Source organism: Capricornis sumatraensis, chromosome 21, assembly GCF_032405125.1.
Source record: "Capricornis sumatraensis isolate serow.1 chromosome 21, serow.2, whole genome shotgun sequence".
Lineage (NCBI taxonomy): Eukaryota > Metazoa > Chordata > Mammalia > Artiodactyla > Bovidae > Capricornis > Capricornis sumatraensis.
Genome location: NC_091089.1, coordinates 49,423,941 through 49,442,569, shown reverse-complemented (window position 1 = coordinate 49,442,569; position 18,629 = coordinate 49,423,941). Strand labels below are relative to the sequence as shown.

The window sequence follows — 18,629 nt, the reverse complement described above, 5'->3', positions numbered from 1 at the left end:
GTGAACTGTAAGTTATGCATAAATTACCCCCGCATTGTTCAAGGGTTAACTACTATTCCCTAACAACTTTTCACCCAGGGGCTGTATTATGTGTTCCTCATTTCTGCTGTCTGTTTCTTTTTGGTGCTCAGATTGCCCCAGGTTTGGTCAGTTGAATCCCCTGGTTCCCTTGTCCTTTTTGTCCCCCTGTGATCTGGTAAAACATTATCTTCCAGACTTGCCTTGTATTTTGGCTGCCCCAGCCCTGCTTTGTTTAGTGCACATTAGCTGTGGTCATAACTATTGGAGTCTTGTTGCTTCTTGTTCCTTTTAGTGGAGAGTGCTAAGAAATACGTAAATATTTTTCAGTCACGAATTCATAATGACACCTCTAATTCTAAACCACACAACAGGGTTCTTCTTGCCCTCCCATTCCATGTTTATAGCTCTTTTCTTCCATTTGATAGCCCTGATTTTTTTCTAAACATCAACAGTACATACTGATTTACTCAGTCCTACAACACACACGGAATTATTTTGGAACTCATTCCACTACCATTACCAACAACAAGCCTGCTAAGTTCAAGATTTTCTTGCAGTTCTTTTGTCCTTTGAGTATATCCTATGGCAGGGCTAGAGTCAGCACTCTACAGAAGTTGTCTGTAGTTTGTTTGAATTCCGTTTTAGGGCCGGGTTAATTTAAATTTGAATACATAAACCATTAACATTATTCAAAGTCAAAACTCAGTTTGAGCAAGTTAGTAACTTCTCAGCATCTCAATTTCTTCCTCTAGGATTGCTGAGGACTTTCAGTGAGGTAGTAAAGACTACAGAGCGTTTAGCAGAGTGCAGATCACCTATAGTATCCGGTAAATGGGAGCTGTTCTTTCTTTCTCTGTGAATTCCTCCCAGTCACTTCTCACTTCTTTCTTTTCCTGGTCTGTGACCCCAGGCCATGCATGGGGTGGGGTGGGCGGGCAGGTGGAGGGAAGTACCTGTTAGACAGATGAGTGGGAAAGAACAGGACACAAGAATTATGTTCCTGGATTATGTTTATCACTGCCAGGCGTTCTCCTTAACTCATGAACCCGCTCAGCCCTACGGGTCTTCACAAGTGTATCTCCCCTTCTATAGATGAGGAGGTGGAGGCGTGGTATGATTAATGCTCTTGCCCAGGGGTAGGCAGCTGCTCCTGAACCCTGGACCTACCTCACCGTTACCCCTGCTGCTGCTTTCCCTGCCTTCTGCATCTCCCTCACTTGGGACCCAGGTTCCAGCTCCCTGAGGGAAGCCCTGATCGGGTTTGGGAAGGAACAGGGCCGGCCTGGAGCCGTCCTGGCTGACGGATCCCTGGGCCCAGCTGGCACACCATCTCTGCGCCTTCCTGCCTCTGCGTCCGCCTCGGGTCTGGACATGTCGACAGCTGACCACGTGGGAAATGAACTTTTCTCCAGTTTGCCCAGTGGCAGTCCTCAGTGCTCCTTGATCAGCAGCTGCCACTGGCCAGCAACTGACTGCAGTTCTGGGCTCACTCGGGGTTTATTTTTTATGTTTATTCCTTGTGTGCAGAGAGGGCTGACATGGAGTAGGAGGGGTCTGGGAAATAAGAGGAGCTACGGAGCTAATACCTAGAAGCTGGAGGGAATTCAGGAGTCATCTTTGCCATCCCTCTGCCTGCTGACAGCACTACCCCTAAGGGGGACCAGCATTTAACAGGGTAATGCTGGACAGCCTGGCGTACTCCTGGCAGCTTTGGGAGACAGACCCAGCAGGGATTGGCAGGCTACAGAAGACGTGAGAGAAGACGAAATTGGGGTAGAGGGCTGTGTACGTGTTACACTGATACTTTCATCCCACATTGTCCAGCTGTAGGCAGTAAAGCTTGAGGCTTCCTCTTGCCTCCCTGCCCCACATATTGAGGAGAAACTCAGGACCAGAGAACGAACGTGGCCAAAGTCACACAATGAATTTGAGGCAGACCCAGGACCAACACCCAGGCCCAGTGACCCAAGCTCTCACAGTGCATGTCGGAGGGAGCTAGCTAGGAGAGAGAGGTGTGCCCCCATCCACCTGTGTCCCAGGGATGCAGTCAACCACCTGAGAGCTTTTCCTGACTACTTGTATCATCCCCGGGTTCTCACCCGCTTTCCCATCTGCTTCTCACTTTAAAGAAGATGGCTCTTCCAGCTCTGCTGTCTCTTCAGGGCCTGACACAGTAAGTGTTCAGTACACATTCGCCGTTTGAAGACACGAGGAATAGGGCAGCTTGGCAACATCCTGGGAGGGTGAAATGAGCACATACCCTCAGACCCAGCAAGACCTCAGAAATGTTCACACACGTGGCCACTAGGAGACATGCACAAGGATGTTCACAGAGGCACCCTTCACTATAATACATGCAGAGCTGCCTCAGCCTTCATGGTCAGGAGAAGAGAAAGATAAATTGTGTTTTCACACAATAGAATAATACCATACAGCAGTGAAAATGACCTATATTTACGTGTGTTAACATGGCTCCATCTCACAAGCAATGTGGAATGGTAAATCAAGTCATGAAGTGTACATAGAAGAACAGTAATACTAAGCTGTCAGCACTTCAAAATCAGGAAAGTAGTAACCTTGGGGCGGGAAAGAAGTGGACTCAGATCTGAGGGGTACACAGAGGGCTCCAACTCTGCCAATGATGTTCTATTTCTGAAGTTGAATGATGGATAAAAGGGATTGTATTATTCTTGATACCTTTTGTATGTCTGAAATATTTTATTATAAAAACAAAAAAATGGAAAAAAATTGTTTCAAAAACTAAAATTGCAGGCAGTCCTATCCTTTTGTCTTTAGATTCCATACAGTTCCTACCTCTCATTATCTTTAAACTGTTATCTTTATACTTAAACTTTGTATTCCCATTATATTCCACTGTCTATATGATAGAACTCATAATAAACATACTTTAAAGGAGATATATGCAAAAGGGAAATTGGACATTATAGCGTAAGGAAAATATTTCCTGACTAAAATTACCGTATAACTTGAAATATCCTCCTCACTGATCTACCAATACTAGTAGCTCTTTGGCTATATATGCCACTTCAAGATATAACAGTGAAGACTGGCGATTAGAACATTTTCATGGTACATAGCCAGAGCGGAAAAAGATTTTGCCAGTGATTTAGGGCTTCCTTCCATCCACCCATTCTTCAGAGTACATTTTCTCACACATAAAAATAGATGAATTGCTCCATGAAGAATTATTTCAAGAAATCTGAAGTAAATGTAACCTCTCTTTTAACATTTCCCTTAAGACTTCAGAAAACTTTTATGGGTGAAATTTGGATTTTTTATTTTTAAAAAACATTTCTTTTCTACAAGAGAAGCAGCTTAACATTAAGCAGTATCTTTCTCGATACGAGTGGTATTTTGAAGTCTTACCAGGTTTTAATTGTCCATTGTTTCCTAAACTGTATTTTTAATTTCATTTGCTCTCTCCTAGGGAATGAAGGATGGCAGCACGCCGTGCATTAAAAGCTGTTTTGGTCGATCTCAGTGGCACACTTCACATTGAAGATGCAGCTGTGCCAGGCGCACAGGAAGCTCTTAAAAGGCAAGCTATCCTCCACGTTCAGCTGACAAATATGTTTGTAAGTGCCAGTTTACCAAGGCAGATCATTAGCTGAATGGATGGCCTTAAGATGGCATTTCACCGATTTACCGCAGATACAGGAACTGCCTTGGGCTTAGCTGGAAAACGGATGCATTGTTGTGTCTTCCACAAATTGTTCTCCAAGCCTTTTGTTAGGTTCGGCCTTTTGGTCTGTCTCTTTGCTCTTCGTGTGTGTCTTTTTTCTAAGTAATGTAAATTTGGGAATGAAAGCTCGAGATTGGAAAATGTGGAATAAGTAGCACTGGAAAAATCGCAGATGAATCCTGGAATCACAAAATGAAACACACACATACACAAAGGCATAGTTCTGCCCACTCCTCCTTCAGCTAAGGTCTAGCACTGAGTGTGCAGCTACTCAAATAAAATTTAATTAAGGGACTTGAAATTTTAGCATTATCTCCATTAACTAAATTTAATGCTTTTGAAGGCTGAAGATTGTCTTATATTTCTGATGCATCGCTTACCAAAAGTCTAGATAAAAAATGTATGTTATGGAAAAGCTTGTTAAAGTGAACTGAACGTGAATATTTGTTTCTGAGTATCCTGGAAAAAACACTCCTCAGGACAGTAGAACTGGGACTTCCTTGGAGGCTCAGTGATAAAGAATCCACCTGCCGGCGCAGGAGACACAGGAGATGTGGGTTTGATCCCTGGGTCGATCCCCTGAAGAAGGAAATGGCAACGCACTCCAATATTCTTGCTTGGAACCTTCTGTGGACCGAGGAGCCTGGTGGGCTGCAGTCCATGGGGTCGGACAGAGCTGGACACGACTGAGCACGCATGCATGGCAGAACTAGTAATGTTATTTAGCATCTTAAAATAATTTAGAGGCGGATTTAAAGTCAGCAATACTTAGCATGTAGTGCTTTATCATTTTACACCTTACAACCTTCATAGTCTGCTCTTATTCAGGGAATCTCGTGACTAGTATCAGCGCCAGGTATTGTGACAAGAGAGCAGCACCGACTTGGTGTTCTTTCCATGTGGGGCTTCAGCAAGTGTGAGATTAGATCTGGTAGGCATCAGTTGCAAGCTATTGATGTAGCTGGGAGTCATGGTGTTCTTTTACAGGTGGACAGCAACATGTTGTTTAAGGCCCAAATTAAATCAGGTGGAGAGTGGGACTTTCTCTTGACTCCTTGCCATGGTCTTTCTCAGGCTTTCTAGGGAAAAGGTTACCTGTTTATCAGTTTGCTCTCCTGTTGGACAAGTGCTTGTACAGCTTCAGAGATGAGCTTTCTGGTCTGGATGGATAGAAAAATCTAATTTCTGGTAAATAATGAATGACATCTCTAAGTACATGTGTAACCTGTGAGCCTGCCATTCTGGAGGGGCCAGAGCCTACAAATGGTCCTCTCACTGGCACAGGTGGGTCATCACCCCAGAGAGATCATATACTGTCACTGCCAGTTATGGTTTCTCTGGAAACAAATAGCTTTAGGGAAGTTAAGCGACTAGCAAAAAGAAAGGTTTTTAAGTACTTGTCAGAAATAATATGATCATTTCAGTACTTACACTTGTTCATTTTTCAGGTGATAGTTATATTAAAGTATTCAGTTTCTTCTGAGAGATCTTACGCACTTAAATTTAGTGTGTTTTTAGGCAAAGCGACCACACAGGTATTATAGAGAGAATCATGATTATAATGAAATATTTAATCATATAAAGGTATTGAATGCTCTTTGAATAAATGCTTTAAAATCTCTTTTGTTTTGTTTTCTGGCTTATTTTAAATTATGGACAGTGCTTTTATGCCTTGAGTCTGTTCGGGGCAGGCATAAAATATAAGGTGTGCATGGCGTGTGTGAGCGCTCAGTCATGTCCAACTCTGCATCCTCGTAGACTGTAGCCCACCAGGCTCCTCTGTCCGTGGAATTTCCCAGGCAAGAATATGGGACTGGGTTGCCATTTCCTATTCCAGGGGATCTTCCCAGCCCAAGGACAGGACCCACGTCTCTTGCATCTCCTGCATTGGCAGATGGATTCTTTACCACTGTGCCACCTGGGAAGCCCAGCAGGGTATTAATATAAAAATTTTAATTGTAGGTCAATTAGTTTTAGATTAAAACGCTGTTGTTCAGTTGGTAACTCGTCTCTGACTCTTTGCAAATCCCATGGACTCCAGCATACCTTCACTATCTCCCGGAGTTTGCTCCAGTTCATGTCCGTTGAGTCTGTGATGCCATTCACCCATCTTATCCTCTGTTGCCCCCTTCTCCCCCTGCTCTCAGTCTTTCCCAGCATCAAAGTCTTTTCTAGTGAGTCAGCTCTTCACATCAGGTGGCCAAAGTATTGGAACTTCAGCTTTAGCATTAGTCCTTCAATGAATATTCAGGGTTGATTTCTTATAGGATTGACTGGTTTGATCTCCTTGCTATCCAAGGGACTTTCAGGAGTCTTCTCCGGCACCAAAATTCGAAAACATCAATTCTTTGACATTCAGCCTTCTTTATGGTCCAGCTCTCACATCCATACATGACTACTGGATAATATCATAGCTTTGACTATATGGACCTTTGTCGGCAAAGCGATGTTTCTGCTTTTTAATATGCTGTCTAGGTTTGTCATTGCTTTTCTTCCAAGGAGCAAGCATCTTTTAATTTCATGGCTGCAGTCACCATCTGTAGTGATTTTGGAGCCCAAGAAAAGAAAATCTGCCGCTTTTCCCCATCTATTTGCCGTGAAGTGATGGGACCAGATGCCATGATCTTATTTTTTCAAATATTGAGTTTCAAGCTATCTTTTTCACTTTCCTCTTTCACCCTCATCAAGCAGCTCTTTAGTTCCTCTTCACTTTCTGCCATTAGGGTAGTATCATCTGCATATGTGAGATTGTTGATATTTCTCCTGGCACTCTTGATTCCAGCTTGTGATTTATCCAGGCCAACATTTTGCATGATGTACAAATTAAATAAGCAGGGTGACAATATATAGCCTTGTCATATTCCTTTCCCAGTTTTGAACCAGTCCATTGTTCCATGTCTGGTTCTAAATGTTGCTTCTTTTTTTAAAAAAAACTGGTGCTTCCTGACCTGCATACAGATTTCTCAACAGGCAGGTCACATGGTCTGGTATTCCTATCTCTTTAAGAATGTTCCACAATTTGTTGTGATCCACACATTCAAAGGCTTTAGTGTAGTCAGTGAATTTTTTTGCTTTCTCTATGATCCAGTGAATGTTGGCAATTTGACCCCTGGTTCCTCTGCTTTTTCTGAATACAGTTTATACATCTGGAAGTTCTCAGTTCACGTACTGTTGAAGCCTAGCTTGAAGGATTTTGAACATTATGTTGCTAGCATGTGAAATGAGCACAATTGTGTGGCAGTTGAACGTTCTTTGGCATTGCCCTTCTTTGGGATTGGAATGAAAACTGACCTTTTCCAGTCCTGTGGCCACTGCTGAGTTTTCCAAATTTGCTGAAATACTGAATGCAGCACTTTAACAGTATCATATTTTAGGATTTGAAAGAGCTCAGCTGGAATTCCATCACCACCACTACCTTTGTTTGTAGTATTGCTTCCTGAGACCCACTTGACTTCACACTCCAGGATGTCTTGCTCTAGGTGAGAGACCACATCATTGTGTAGGACCAGGAAAATATTTTTTTTTAATTAAAGCTGGACTATTATGAATTCTTTCTCTGATACCTGATTGCCAGTTTAGGTTCCAAGAAGTAGATTATGAAATCAAAAGCAGATTATGAAATCTTGTATGAAATTTTACATACAAAATCCTATATGTATGTTGTTAAAGGAGAAAGCACGTTCTAGTCTATCTATAAAAATGACATGTTTCTTTCTCCAAGTAGTTTCTGTTTGTAAACTTAGTAGCACATTAGGGCTTAGCCAGTGTCTAATTGGCTCAGAAGAAAGAACTCTTGAGGTGTCCTCTGTCTCTTAGCATAGGGGGTCAGACCCTGTCTGGAATGCAGGCCAGAGTTCGTGTCTCAGCCCTATAGCTGCCCAGCTGTGTACAGCTGAGCCCAGTCATTAATCCTGTAGGGCTGAGTTTTCTCTCCTTCAGAAGGTTACACTAGGTAGATAATCTCAAGATAACTTTCACCTCATTCTGTGAGTACAGTAGTTACTCAGCTTTGGGTCTTTGTTTTCACTTCTTTGCTTAAAACCTGGTAGTGAAATTCAGTTAAAAGTATAGAAGGTTCTTGAAAAGGTAGTCTTTATAGCCTTTGGAGATAAAGCGGTCCACAGAGTATGGATAAGCTGTAAGCAGTTTTGGATAGGTTATAAAACCTATTAGCCATAAAAACACTCAGTGACTTACCTTTCATTTTTTGACCTTTGGCAAGGGCTACCAAATTAGGTTTTATGGGGCTAGAATGTAAAAACTGCCTGTTGACACCTGAATTATACTTTTCTAGGTTACGTGCTACTTCTGTAATAGTTAGGTTTGTGACCAATACAACCAAGGAGAGCAAGCAAGACCTCTTGGAAAGATTGAAAAAACTAGAGTTTGATATCTCTGAAGATGAAATATTCACGTCTCTGACTGCAGCCAGAAACTTGGTGGAGCAGAAGCAAGTCCGACCCATGCTGCTGGTTGATGATCGGGCTCTACCCGATTTTAAAGGTAGGAGGCATTCGGAAAGATTTAACAATTAGCTCTTCATATCTGCTTATAAGTCACTCTTAAAACTGGATGTTTGGAAGCATTTATTCAGATTTCCTGTTACTGAACTAGTCAACAGATACAGTGTTTTTCAAACCTGTTTTGACTGCCATCCACAGTAAGTGAAACACATTACATAGAAATTCAGGACATATGTATGTGTACTTGTACAGGTTAAATAATACTTACTCTTACTGTGTGACATGTACTCTGTTTTCTATTTGGTTTGAAAAGTGAAAGTGTTAGTCACTCAGGACTCTTTGCAACCATATGGACTACCCTACTAGCCTCCTCTGTCCACGAAATTCTCCAGGCAAGAATACTGGAATTGGTATCCATTCCCTTCTCTAGGGGATCTTTGCCACTCAGGGATCGAACCCAGGTCTCTTGCATTTCAGGCAAATTCTTTACCATCTGAGGCATCCTTTACCATCTTTACCACCCTTTACCTGGGAAGCCCATTTTCTGTTTGGTTTACTTGTGTAATTTTCATGCTGCTTAGAGCCATTCAGATTAGTTTCACAGTCTACTGACGGATCATGGCCCACAGTTTGAAAAAACACAAGTCAAGATTTCTCTGAGCATTGCTGTCCTCATTCCTGGAGCCACTGTATTAATTTGACTAGAAAAGATAAACCAATATCACATGTTTAAAGGTAGATGTCATTCTGTATAGTGTGAAGCTTTTGCAGTGACCATGAAATATTTTCAATCAAGGAAAAATAAAACTTTTCTCTTGGAAGAAGCCTAAACTCTGGAAAAATATCCTAGTGTTACGAAGCTTTGCCACATTGCTTCTCTTTATAGATGATAGAGTTAAAGTACACAATATTGACAAAATAAGTATAAATTATAAAGTCATCATTATAAAGCCGTGTTATAGCTTTGTGAATAATAATTTGGGAACCTATGCATGGACAAATGCAGAATCTCAAAACTTATACTACCAGGAAATATAACTGTATATCAGTCAGAATTATTATTTGCAAGAAACGGGAATCAGCTTTGGCTAAATTAAATGAAAATAAATTTATTAAAAGATCTGATGGAATATAAAATGGCACAGCTCCTTTGGAGAGGAATTTGGCAGGAGCTCTCAGAACTGCATGGGAAGCAGTATTGCCTTTTATAGGCCTGCAGCTGCTAGATGTGGTGACAAATAGGTATGAGGGCTTATGAGTAAGGTGGGTCATTATGACCTTATTTGGACCTCATTATGACCTTAGAAAATTGGAAACAAGCAAAATGTTCATTGGAAGAGACTGATTAAAACTAGGGTATTTCCACAAAATGGAAGGAATGCTTTGTAGCTGAAAGGTAAGTGATAACGAATTCTTGTCTCCTGATAAGAGTGATCTTCATAGGATATAGTAAGTGAAAAAAGTAAGGTTTAGAAAACCTTACACATTTGCTGTGTAAGAAAATGAGAGGGAAATGGCTATGGCTATGAATGTATTTGTCTTATATTCGTGAAAGGAAGCTGAAGGAAGATAAGTGAAGAATTAGTAAAAATGGTTATCTAAAGGGGGAGGGCAGGAAGAGGAGATGTGATCTCTCCAAATAAAAGTACATTATTATCTAGTTTTGATATTGGAACCAGGTGAATATTTTACATATTTAAAAGACAAAAAGTTAAAAAAACAAGCCAATCCCTAAAAACCAAAAACAGAAACAAAATGAACTGTATATAAAGTTGATGACATAACCACTCAAAGAATTGCTTTACATGACTTTAAAATACAGTATTCTGATAGTTCATTCATAGGGGATAAATTGAAGGATAAAAGAACTGCAAAGAAACCTAAAACTGCTTTCAGTAGTCTTAGTGTTTATTAGTGTTGATATTATTTTATAATTATGGGTACATTACAGGATAAAGTGGTAGTTATGCTAGTATTATTAGTACTCCAGACTTTAAGTGTAAGTGAAAAAAAAATACAAATATAAAAATCAAATAAGGTGTGTGTTAATTTTGAATTAAAAATATTATGATCAACTCCCTTGTTCTTTTAAAAAATACATACTATCTAGATCTTCTACTAAAAAGGCAGAGAAGCAATGAAACCCTGTGGACAAACTATAGTGTCTACTATGATGTCCTGCTTTAGTTCTGTGAAGAAATGGGAGGTTCTAGATCCGCAGGGATTATATGAGTCTGGGATGACTTAATTTTTAGCAAGGAAATTATTGAAAACTAATAAAATCTTGGCTAAAGGACAGTGAAGCCAATTTGAAGGGATAATTTGAGCATCAAAAAGAATAATGATTGTAATAGATTGCAACACATCTTATATAGAAAATGATTAAAATGATACTCAACTCCACAAAACTCATTGGTCACTATTGGAGATTGTTAGGGCAGTAACTCATTCTGAAAATTGGCAAGTGAAACAAGGATTTATCCTGCCTTTCCTATTTTAACTGTATTTTAGAGTAATTAAACATTTGATGAGAGTAAGTTCTTTATAGAAGAGTTCTAGCTAGTAAATGCAGACAGAATGGCAGGATTATAAAATCACATTTGCCAAACCCTAGTGAAATAGGCAACAGTGTCAACAGATTTTAAACACAGTAGGTGAAGAATTGATGAGGAGGTCCAGAATGGAGGGATCATGCTGACACCACTTGAACCAGCTGATCAGTCTTAGCATCACTAGATGAGGAACAGCCAGATCCCTTGTGCTTCGTGATGTGATACAATAGAACGTTCGTAGCATCGCCTATGAAATAACCTTGCTTAGTAATTGAATGTGAACTTACCAAACCGCTAGATCCAGTTACTGGTTTATATGAAATAATAAGAGTAAAGGAACAAATTAAATGATACTCATAAGCAACCAGTCGAATCCAGAAAGTAGGACTTTTTCCAAGATCTAGGTGCTTTAGTAGATAAGATTGACAGAAGACTGCTGCTGTAGAATGAGAAGTAAAGGATAACAATGAAATGCTATATATGGACCTTTTTGGGTGTCAATTACATATCAGATATAAAAAGACATTTTTGAGACATTTGGAGAGATTCAAATGGGGTCTAGGTATTGAGTGAGTAATAAGAATTATAACTGGGCTTCCCTAGTGGCTCAGTTGTAAAGACTCTGCCCGCCAATGCAGGATACACAGGTTCGATCCCTGATCCAGGTAGATCCCACATACCATGGGGCAACTAAGCCCGTGGGCCACAGCTGTTGAGCCTGTGCTCTCAATCCCAGGAACAGCAACTAGTGAAGCCCATGCGCCCCAGAGCCCGTGCTTCTCAAGAGAAGCCACCTCAGTAAGAACATAGCACAACTGGAGAGCAGCCCCTGCTCTCTACAACTACAGAAAGGCCCACACACAGCGATGAAGACCCAGTGCAGCCAAAATGAATGAATAAAAATATTATCACTAACTTTGATGGTATAATGTTAAAGGTTTTTTTTTTTTTTTTAGGTCTTTATCAGTTAAAGATATATACTGAAATATGAAGGGGTGAGATGATGGATATCTGGGATTTACTTTTCAAAGACTTTAGAAAATGTAGAGAATCATAGATACAATTGGCAGAATGTTCAGTTTAGTTCAGTTGCTCAGTCATGTCCAACTCTTTGTGACCCCATGAATCACAGCACGCCAGGCCTCCCTGTCCATCACCATCTCTCGGAGTTCACTCAAATTCACATCCATCGAGTTGGTGATGCCATCCAGCCATCTCATCCTCTGTCGTCCCCTTTTCCTCCTGCCCCCAACCCCTCCCAGCATCAGTCTTTTCCAATGAGTCGACTCTTCACATGAGGTGGCCAAAGTACTGTTTGAAGAGGGCATCAGAGGGCAGACACACTGAAACTATAATCACAGAAAACTAGTCAATCTAATCACACTAGGAGCACAGCCTTGTCTAACTCAATGAAACTAAGCCATGCCCTGCGGGGCCACCCAAGATGGGTGGGTCATGGTGGAGAGGTCTGACAGAATGTGGTCCACTGGAGAAGGGAATGGCAAACCACTTCAGTATTCTTGCCTTGAGAACCCCATGAACAGTATGAAAAGGCAAAATGTTGGTGACTGCTAAAGCTGGGTGATGGATACATCAGGACTCATTATGATCTAGTCTTTCCATTTTTAAATATCATTTATATGTCTACAACAACAAAAAAGACTGTTTAGGTGGCCTGTAGAACTAACTGCCCAGTGGGGGGCTGGGGGTAAGTCTCTGGGGTTGGGCCCCAAGCAGTACTATGCAGCATCTCACAAGCAGAAGTGATCAGGCGTCCCCCATGTGCCTCTGCACACTGACCTCTGGAGCTGGCTTGTTGACCCCAGTGGCACTGGAGACTGGAAGTTCCAGCTTGCCCTCCTGCCTCAGAATTTCCAGTGGCACTCTCCCAGTTGCTTGATGTTCTTAGCTTCCATTGTAGAGCCCGAGGTGGGCACTTTCAATTGGCAGAACCTCCGTCTCAGGCCAGTACCCATAGCTGCAGAGAGGCTGGAAATACAAGTAGGCAGTGTTTTCACCCTCTCAAAAGAGTGTGAGATCTGCTCCTCACCAAGCCTTTTGAGCTAGTGGATTCCCCGGTTATGAAAATGATATTCAGAAACTGGGCTGCCAAAAATAATGACACATACATTCTGTAATTAGTATATTTATATTTCTGGGCCAGCTGAAGTACTGCAAAAGTTTTTTATCCAGACCTTTTACTTTATTTGAAGAAAGATTCTGGTTGTGCAGCAGTGAGCTGGAGTCGGCACATCTAAGCAGAATCCCTGGTCTGGAAGAAATCTTTGTTATTTAGTGTATGACTGAACTTGCAACATGGAAATACCCAGAGCCGATGGGTTTTTGAAGGGAATGGAAATATCTTGGCTAATATTGAATATCTTAGCTAGTGGTAGATGGAGAAAATAAAAAGAATACAAAACTTCAGCTTTTAACTATAGCCATTGATTTTATTTTCTCCCTTCAACAAGCTGCAACCAGTTACTCAGTGCTCGTGGCTGCCAGTTAGGAGGGAATTGAAGGTCTTGACTATCTGCTCTTTCTACTACTTCTCCTCACATTTTGGTAGAATTGATAATGAGAATGCTTAAAGGCAGGCAATAAGAGAAGCAAATAGGAATCGGCATATGAATAATGCACAGACCCTTCAATCAGAGTTTTAATAACTGCGATGGTGAATACCCTCATTTGGTTCTTATATCTAAAGTCTTGTTATCAGGTACCAAGGCCTTAAAACATGTTTTGATTATAGAATGATACTTGTGGAACTAAATGTGGTTAGGTATGGTGTAGAAAGCTATAGGATCTACAGTGCATTCCATGTTTATCATGACTGTGTGGCTCAGAAAGTCTAATTTTCTTTGCCTCTTAGCTTTCCAGTCCCTCATCAGTTGCTATTGATCTGATAGCTCATAGAGAACTGTGGTTGTTCTGGTTGATTTTAATGAGTACAGCTTTTTGAAGTTACAAATTGTTACTTGTTTGAGAACCTCAGGTTACAATTTTTAATTCAGATCTTCTAGTTACTTAGTAGCTGTAAGACTGCAAAAGTAATATGCAAAACTACTAGGAGACCTTTTTCTTTTTTCTTTTAAGTATAGCTCATACTTCCAAAGTACATTGCGCAGGATAATCTCTTAAACTTCAGATTATTGCTACAACAAAAAAATCAGACTTGGTTGACTAAAACTGCTTGGTTATAAATTGTGACATTACTGTTAATTGCATTTTTCAGTAATTTTTTTCTTCACATTTTCAGGAATACAGACAAGCGATCCTAATGCTGTGGTCATAGGATTGGCACCGGAACATTTTAATTATCAAATTCTGAACCAAGCCTTCCGGTGAGTCTTTAGCTATTTATTTTTCATGTGATCATATACTCACTTCCTAAAATAAATTGAATCAAAATTTATTTGCAAATCTGCTCTAGAGTGAGACTGATTTAATTTTTCCCCTTGGATTTTTCATTTTTATAAACTTTTCATTTTTTAATCTTGCCTTTTACTTGTTGGATATTAAGCAGTGTGATTTGCCTTTAAATTTATGACAAGTTAAGTAGTCCTACACATTGCATAGATGTACTTTAACTTAAAAAAGATTTCTTTAACAGCTTAGTAAATTTTTGGAATTTAACATCATTTTCTTACCAGTGCAAAGGTGTTCAAGAATCACTTTAACTTATACTTGATGTAGAATTCACTTCTTGATATAAATATATGTCCTAGAATCAGAATGTTAAAACTTGTTACAAGGTTCACACATCTGGGCACATTATTTGATCTTGAAGATGGCTATCCTCATGTACAATCTGTGTGGCTGGAAATAACACTACTGAATGCCCCTTTGTCTGTGACTCTCAGTTACTGTGATAGTTAAGCCTTTATTTAAATAAAAACAAATTCACTTTTTATAATTGCTTAGTAGGCATTATTTCCCAGAGATCCACTACTATGCCAGATAACTTGAGTATTAAAATTTCTTTCCTTCACCTACTTCAGTTTTCTGTTCTAGCTTCTTTGGAGATAGAGGTACAAGGGGATTATCTCACCTGCTCCTTAAGTAAGGTTTGTAGCTGTACCAAAAGCAGTTTTCATTTGAAATAGAGAATTTGCTATTATTTTTTACTTCCGAGTTTACCCCCTACTACATTTTATTCAGTTCTTGAACCACAGAATTCAAGGAGAAGGTATTGATTGATTTTAGCTGGTAATTTGGGAAGGACATATTTAATAGGAAGTTGGGAGGTCTCTGTCTTAGATAAATACTAGACTCAGGGTAATAAAAATGTATGTTGACATAATACTGACTTTGTAATTGCTCGGATGCTGTCTTAATTAGTACACTTTCCTAACCATATTGATTTTTTTAAACACTACATTTTAAAGCATTATAGTGCACTTATAAGTCAACTCTAATTTCACAAATGCACTTAACAGCTGGGTGGAAAGTTAACAGAAGGATTTTAGGTCTTGCCCTTCTTTGCATATTGATGTCTCCACAGAGACTGTGCCTTCCAACCAATGACTACAGCTGTTTGGATTGTGAGTGACAAATATAGACATCTCAAATGAACCACCGATTAGTTAAATTGCTATTCAGGTTTATAATGAGAATATACATTGGATTTTAAATCCTGTTGCATTGAATACTAGCTTTAGAGGCATATTACCTGTAGGCAAATACATCAGCCTTCCATGTTACACAAATATGTCTAAAATGTCTGAATAAAATTGAGAGCACTGAATTTTAAAGGATTGATTTTAGGGAAGGATAGGAACCACCAGTAGGGAATAGAGGTGATTTGGGTTTGGAGTCTATGAGACAATCAAATCCTAAAAGCCATTGATGTCTTTTTTCCTTTTGCCTAGTACTAAAAGGTGTATACAGCCATGAAATTAAAAGATGCTTACTCCTTGGAAGGAAAGTTATGACCAACCTAGATACCAGATTAAAAAGCAGAGATATTACTTTGCCAACAAAGGTCTGTCTAGTCAAGGCTATGGTTTTTCCAGTGGTCATGTATGGATGTGAGAGTTGGACTGTGAAGAAAGCTGAGTGCCGAAGGATTGATGCTTTTGAACTGTGGTGTTGGAGAAGACTCTTGAGAGTGCCTTGGACTGCAAGGAGATCCCACCAATCCATCCTAAAGGAGACCAGTCCTGGGTGTTCATTGGAAGGACTGATGCTGAGGCTGAAACTCCAATACTTTGGCCACCTCATGCGAAGAGTTGACTCATTGGAAAAGACCCTGATGCTGGGAGGGATTGGGGGCAGGAGGAGAAGGGGATGACAGAGGATGAGATGGCTGGATGGCATCACCAACTCAATGCACATAAGTTTGGGTGAACTCCGGGAGTTGGTAATGGACAGGGAGGCCTGGCGTGCTGCAATTCATGGGGTCACAAAGAGTCGGAAACAACTGAGCGGCTGAACTGAACTGAAAAGGTATAAAATGTAATATAATAAATACCCATATGTCTATCAACCAATTTAGGAAATATAAGTTATCAACATGTTGCTATCCTGCATGTATCCCTCCTGAATTTTGTTAGCCAAAGCCCAAAAGTAATCAGGATTGTGAATTTTGTGTTTATCATTGCATTTCTTTATACTTGTAACCCATACATAAGTACTTCTGGATAATATATTGTATTATCTTGCATGTTTTATACTTTATATGTTCATCAGTTTGCTTTCTTCTCTAGAAATAACGTATGATTCATCAGTATGAATACCTGTAGGTCTAGTTCATTCATTTTCTCAGTTGTCTTATACCACCTTATAGGAAGGTCTTTTTTTATCTTCTGACCTATTAGGGAAAAAAAGCTTGAGCATTTTAGTAATGGACCAATTTTAATTAAATTTGATGTCATCTGTTAGGAGAAATGCTACCTGGGCACGCAGATCACTTAATCTAAATGAACTTAGCATTAACAAGCCCCAAAGTAAGTAATACATCATTGTGGAAATTTTGAAATGCTCAAAAAAAAAAAATGTGAATAAACAGATTCTCCACCTAAGAGATCTACAATTAATATTTTAACATACAGCTAGTTTGTTTCCAGGAACATATATATAGCCAAAACTGAGAATGTATATATGCTGTGTGGTAGCTTGCCTTTTAAGTTTTTCTATATGCTTAAATATTCTTCTAAAACATACTTGATTCCCAGAGCATATTCCACTTTAAAAAGTGTTGTGCATTTCTGATTATTGGTTATTTCCAGGTTTATGAATTTATTTTAAAAAAAAAACTTCTGAACATGTTTGTTAAGCAATGGTATGTTTCCATAACATGTTTTCTCAGAAGTATAATTGTGAGATCCCAGGAATTTAGGGAAAAAACTACATGGAATTGCTTAACCTAAGAAAAGTTCACAGAAAAAAATATTTTTCTAAATTAAGAGCAGCTGTTCTCCAGCTTCACTAGGAGCTTATTAGAATGTTGTTACAACTAAAGATAAGTGACATCACAGCTTTCATATTTAAATGCAGAGATGAAGGCTGCTTTTAAAAAAAAGTTTTATGTTTTGAACACTTTGTTAATGACTTCTTTCCTATAATTGTTACAAGGTATGAGAATCCTTCAGAAGTCTTCAGTTCAGCTCAGTTCAGTCGCTGAGTCGTGCCCAACTCTTTGTGACCCCATGAATCATAGCACGCCAGGCCTCCCTGTCCATCACCAACTCCCGGAGTTCACTCAGACTCACATCCATCGAGTCAGTGATGCCATCCAGCCATCTCATCCTCTGTCATCCCATTCTCCTCCTGCCCCCAATCCCTCCCAGCATCAGTCTTTTCCAATGAGTCAATTCTTCGCATGAAGTGGCCAAAGTACTGGAGTTTCAGCTTCAGCATCATTCCCTCCAAAGAACACCCAGAGCTGATCTCCTTCAGAATGGACTGGTTGGATCTCCTTGCAGTCCAAGGGACTCTCAAGAGTCTTCTCCAACACCACAGTTCAAAAGCATCAATTCTTCGGCGCTCAGAAGTCTTAGAGGTATGCAGAAACCAGTTTCTCCTGTGTTTTGGGAAGAAATTCTTATCCCCATAAATGGTTTCTGTTGAATGTTGGATTGCTTTCCTTCCCCTTCTCATTAAGAAAAATAAAAAGTTTTATATTTAATATATTCAATTCCTTAGAAAGGGAAGAGGAGAAAGGGAGGGGAAAAAACTCAACAGAAATCAGTTTCTGCCTTTGTACAACAACTCCTGAATCTTTTCTGAGAGCCCTGGCATAAGGAATTCTAGAATAGTGTGGCGGCAGGGCTTAAATTAGAAATATTTCTATGGGCTTTTTCTATTTTGAAAGAGCTGACTGCTATGCAGTCTTTTTAATTAAAGTCCAGACTATAAAAATAAAACACTCCGGAGATGACAAATTGTTGAAGACTTAAGAACTTGAGTTATTTAAACCGTTCCATTAGTACATGCAGAAGAACAACTTTATATGCCGATTTGAAGATCCAGAATACCGAATTGAGTTTAATGTCAGTTACTACTCATTTTTTAATTACGTGGGGAGATTCTTTTATGATCAAGGCAGTTCTTCCCACTTGTAAGCAAAAGGTTTAGGTGAGTATACATAAATACAATGTTACTGATCTTTAAAAATTTGATGTATAATCTATACAGTAAGGGATGCAGATTGTCAGTGTACAACTCAGTAAAAATTGACACATAGATACAGCAGCATAACCCCTACTCTGATCAAGATACAAAACATTTCCAGCACCCTAAAAGGTTCTCTGTTCTAGTCAGTGCCTCACCTTCCTCAGGGAAGCCGTTACTCTGACTTCTGTCAGTATTGCAAGTTTTCGATCTTCATATGATTGAAATCATACCGTTGTAGCATTTTTTGATTTCAGTCTGCTTTTGAGATTTATC

General features: G+C 39.7%; 1 protein-coding gene across 3 annotated transcripts in view; it reads left to right on the top strand.

Moving 5' to 3' along the window:
• HDHD2 (haloacid dehalogenase like hydrolase domain containing 2) overlaps positions 1-18,629 on the top strand; it is a 43,507-nt gene that overhangs the window by 9,025 nt on the left and 15,853 nt on the right. For 2 of the 3 annotated variants that reach the window (XM_068993602.1, XM_068993599.1), the window contains exons 1-3: positions 3,452-3,580; positions 8,019-8,227; positions 13,999-14,083. In XM_068993602.1, coding sequence (XP_068849703.1) covers positions 3,480-3,580; positions 8,019-8,227; positions 13,999-14,083 — 395 coding nt within the window. In that variant the 5' untranslated portion in view covers positions 3,452-3,479. Of the gene's footprint in view, positions 1-3,451; positions 3,581-8,018; positions 8,228-13,998; positions 14,084-18,629 lie in introns of those variants that run through there. The other variant, XM_068993601.1, reaches the window with a different exon arrangement.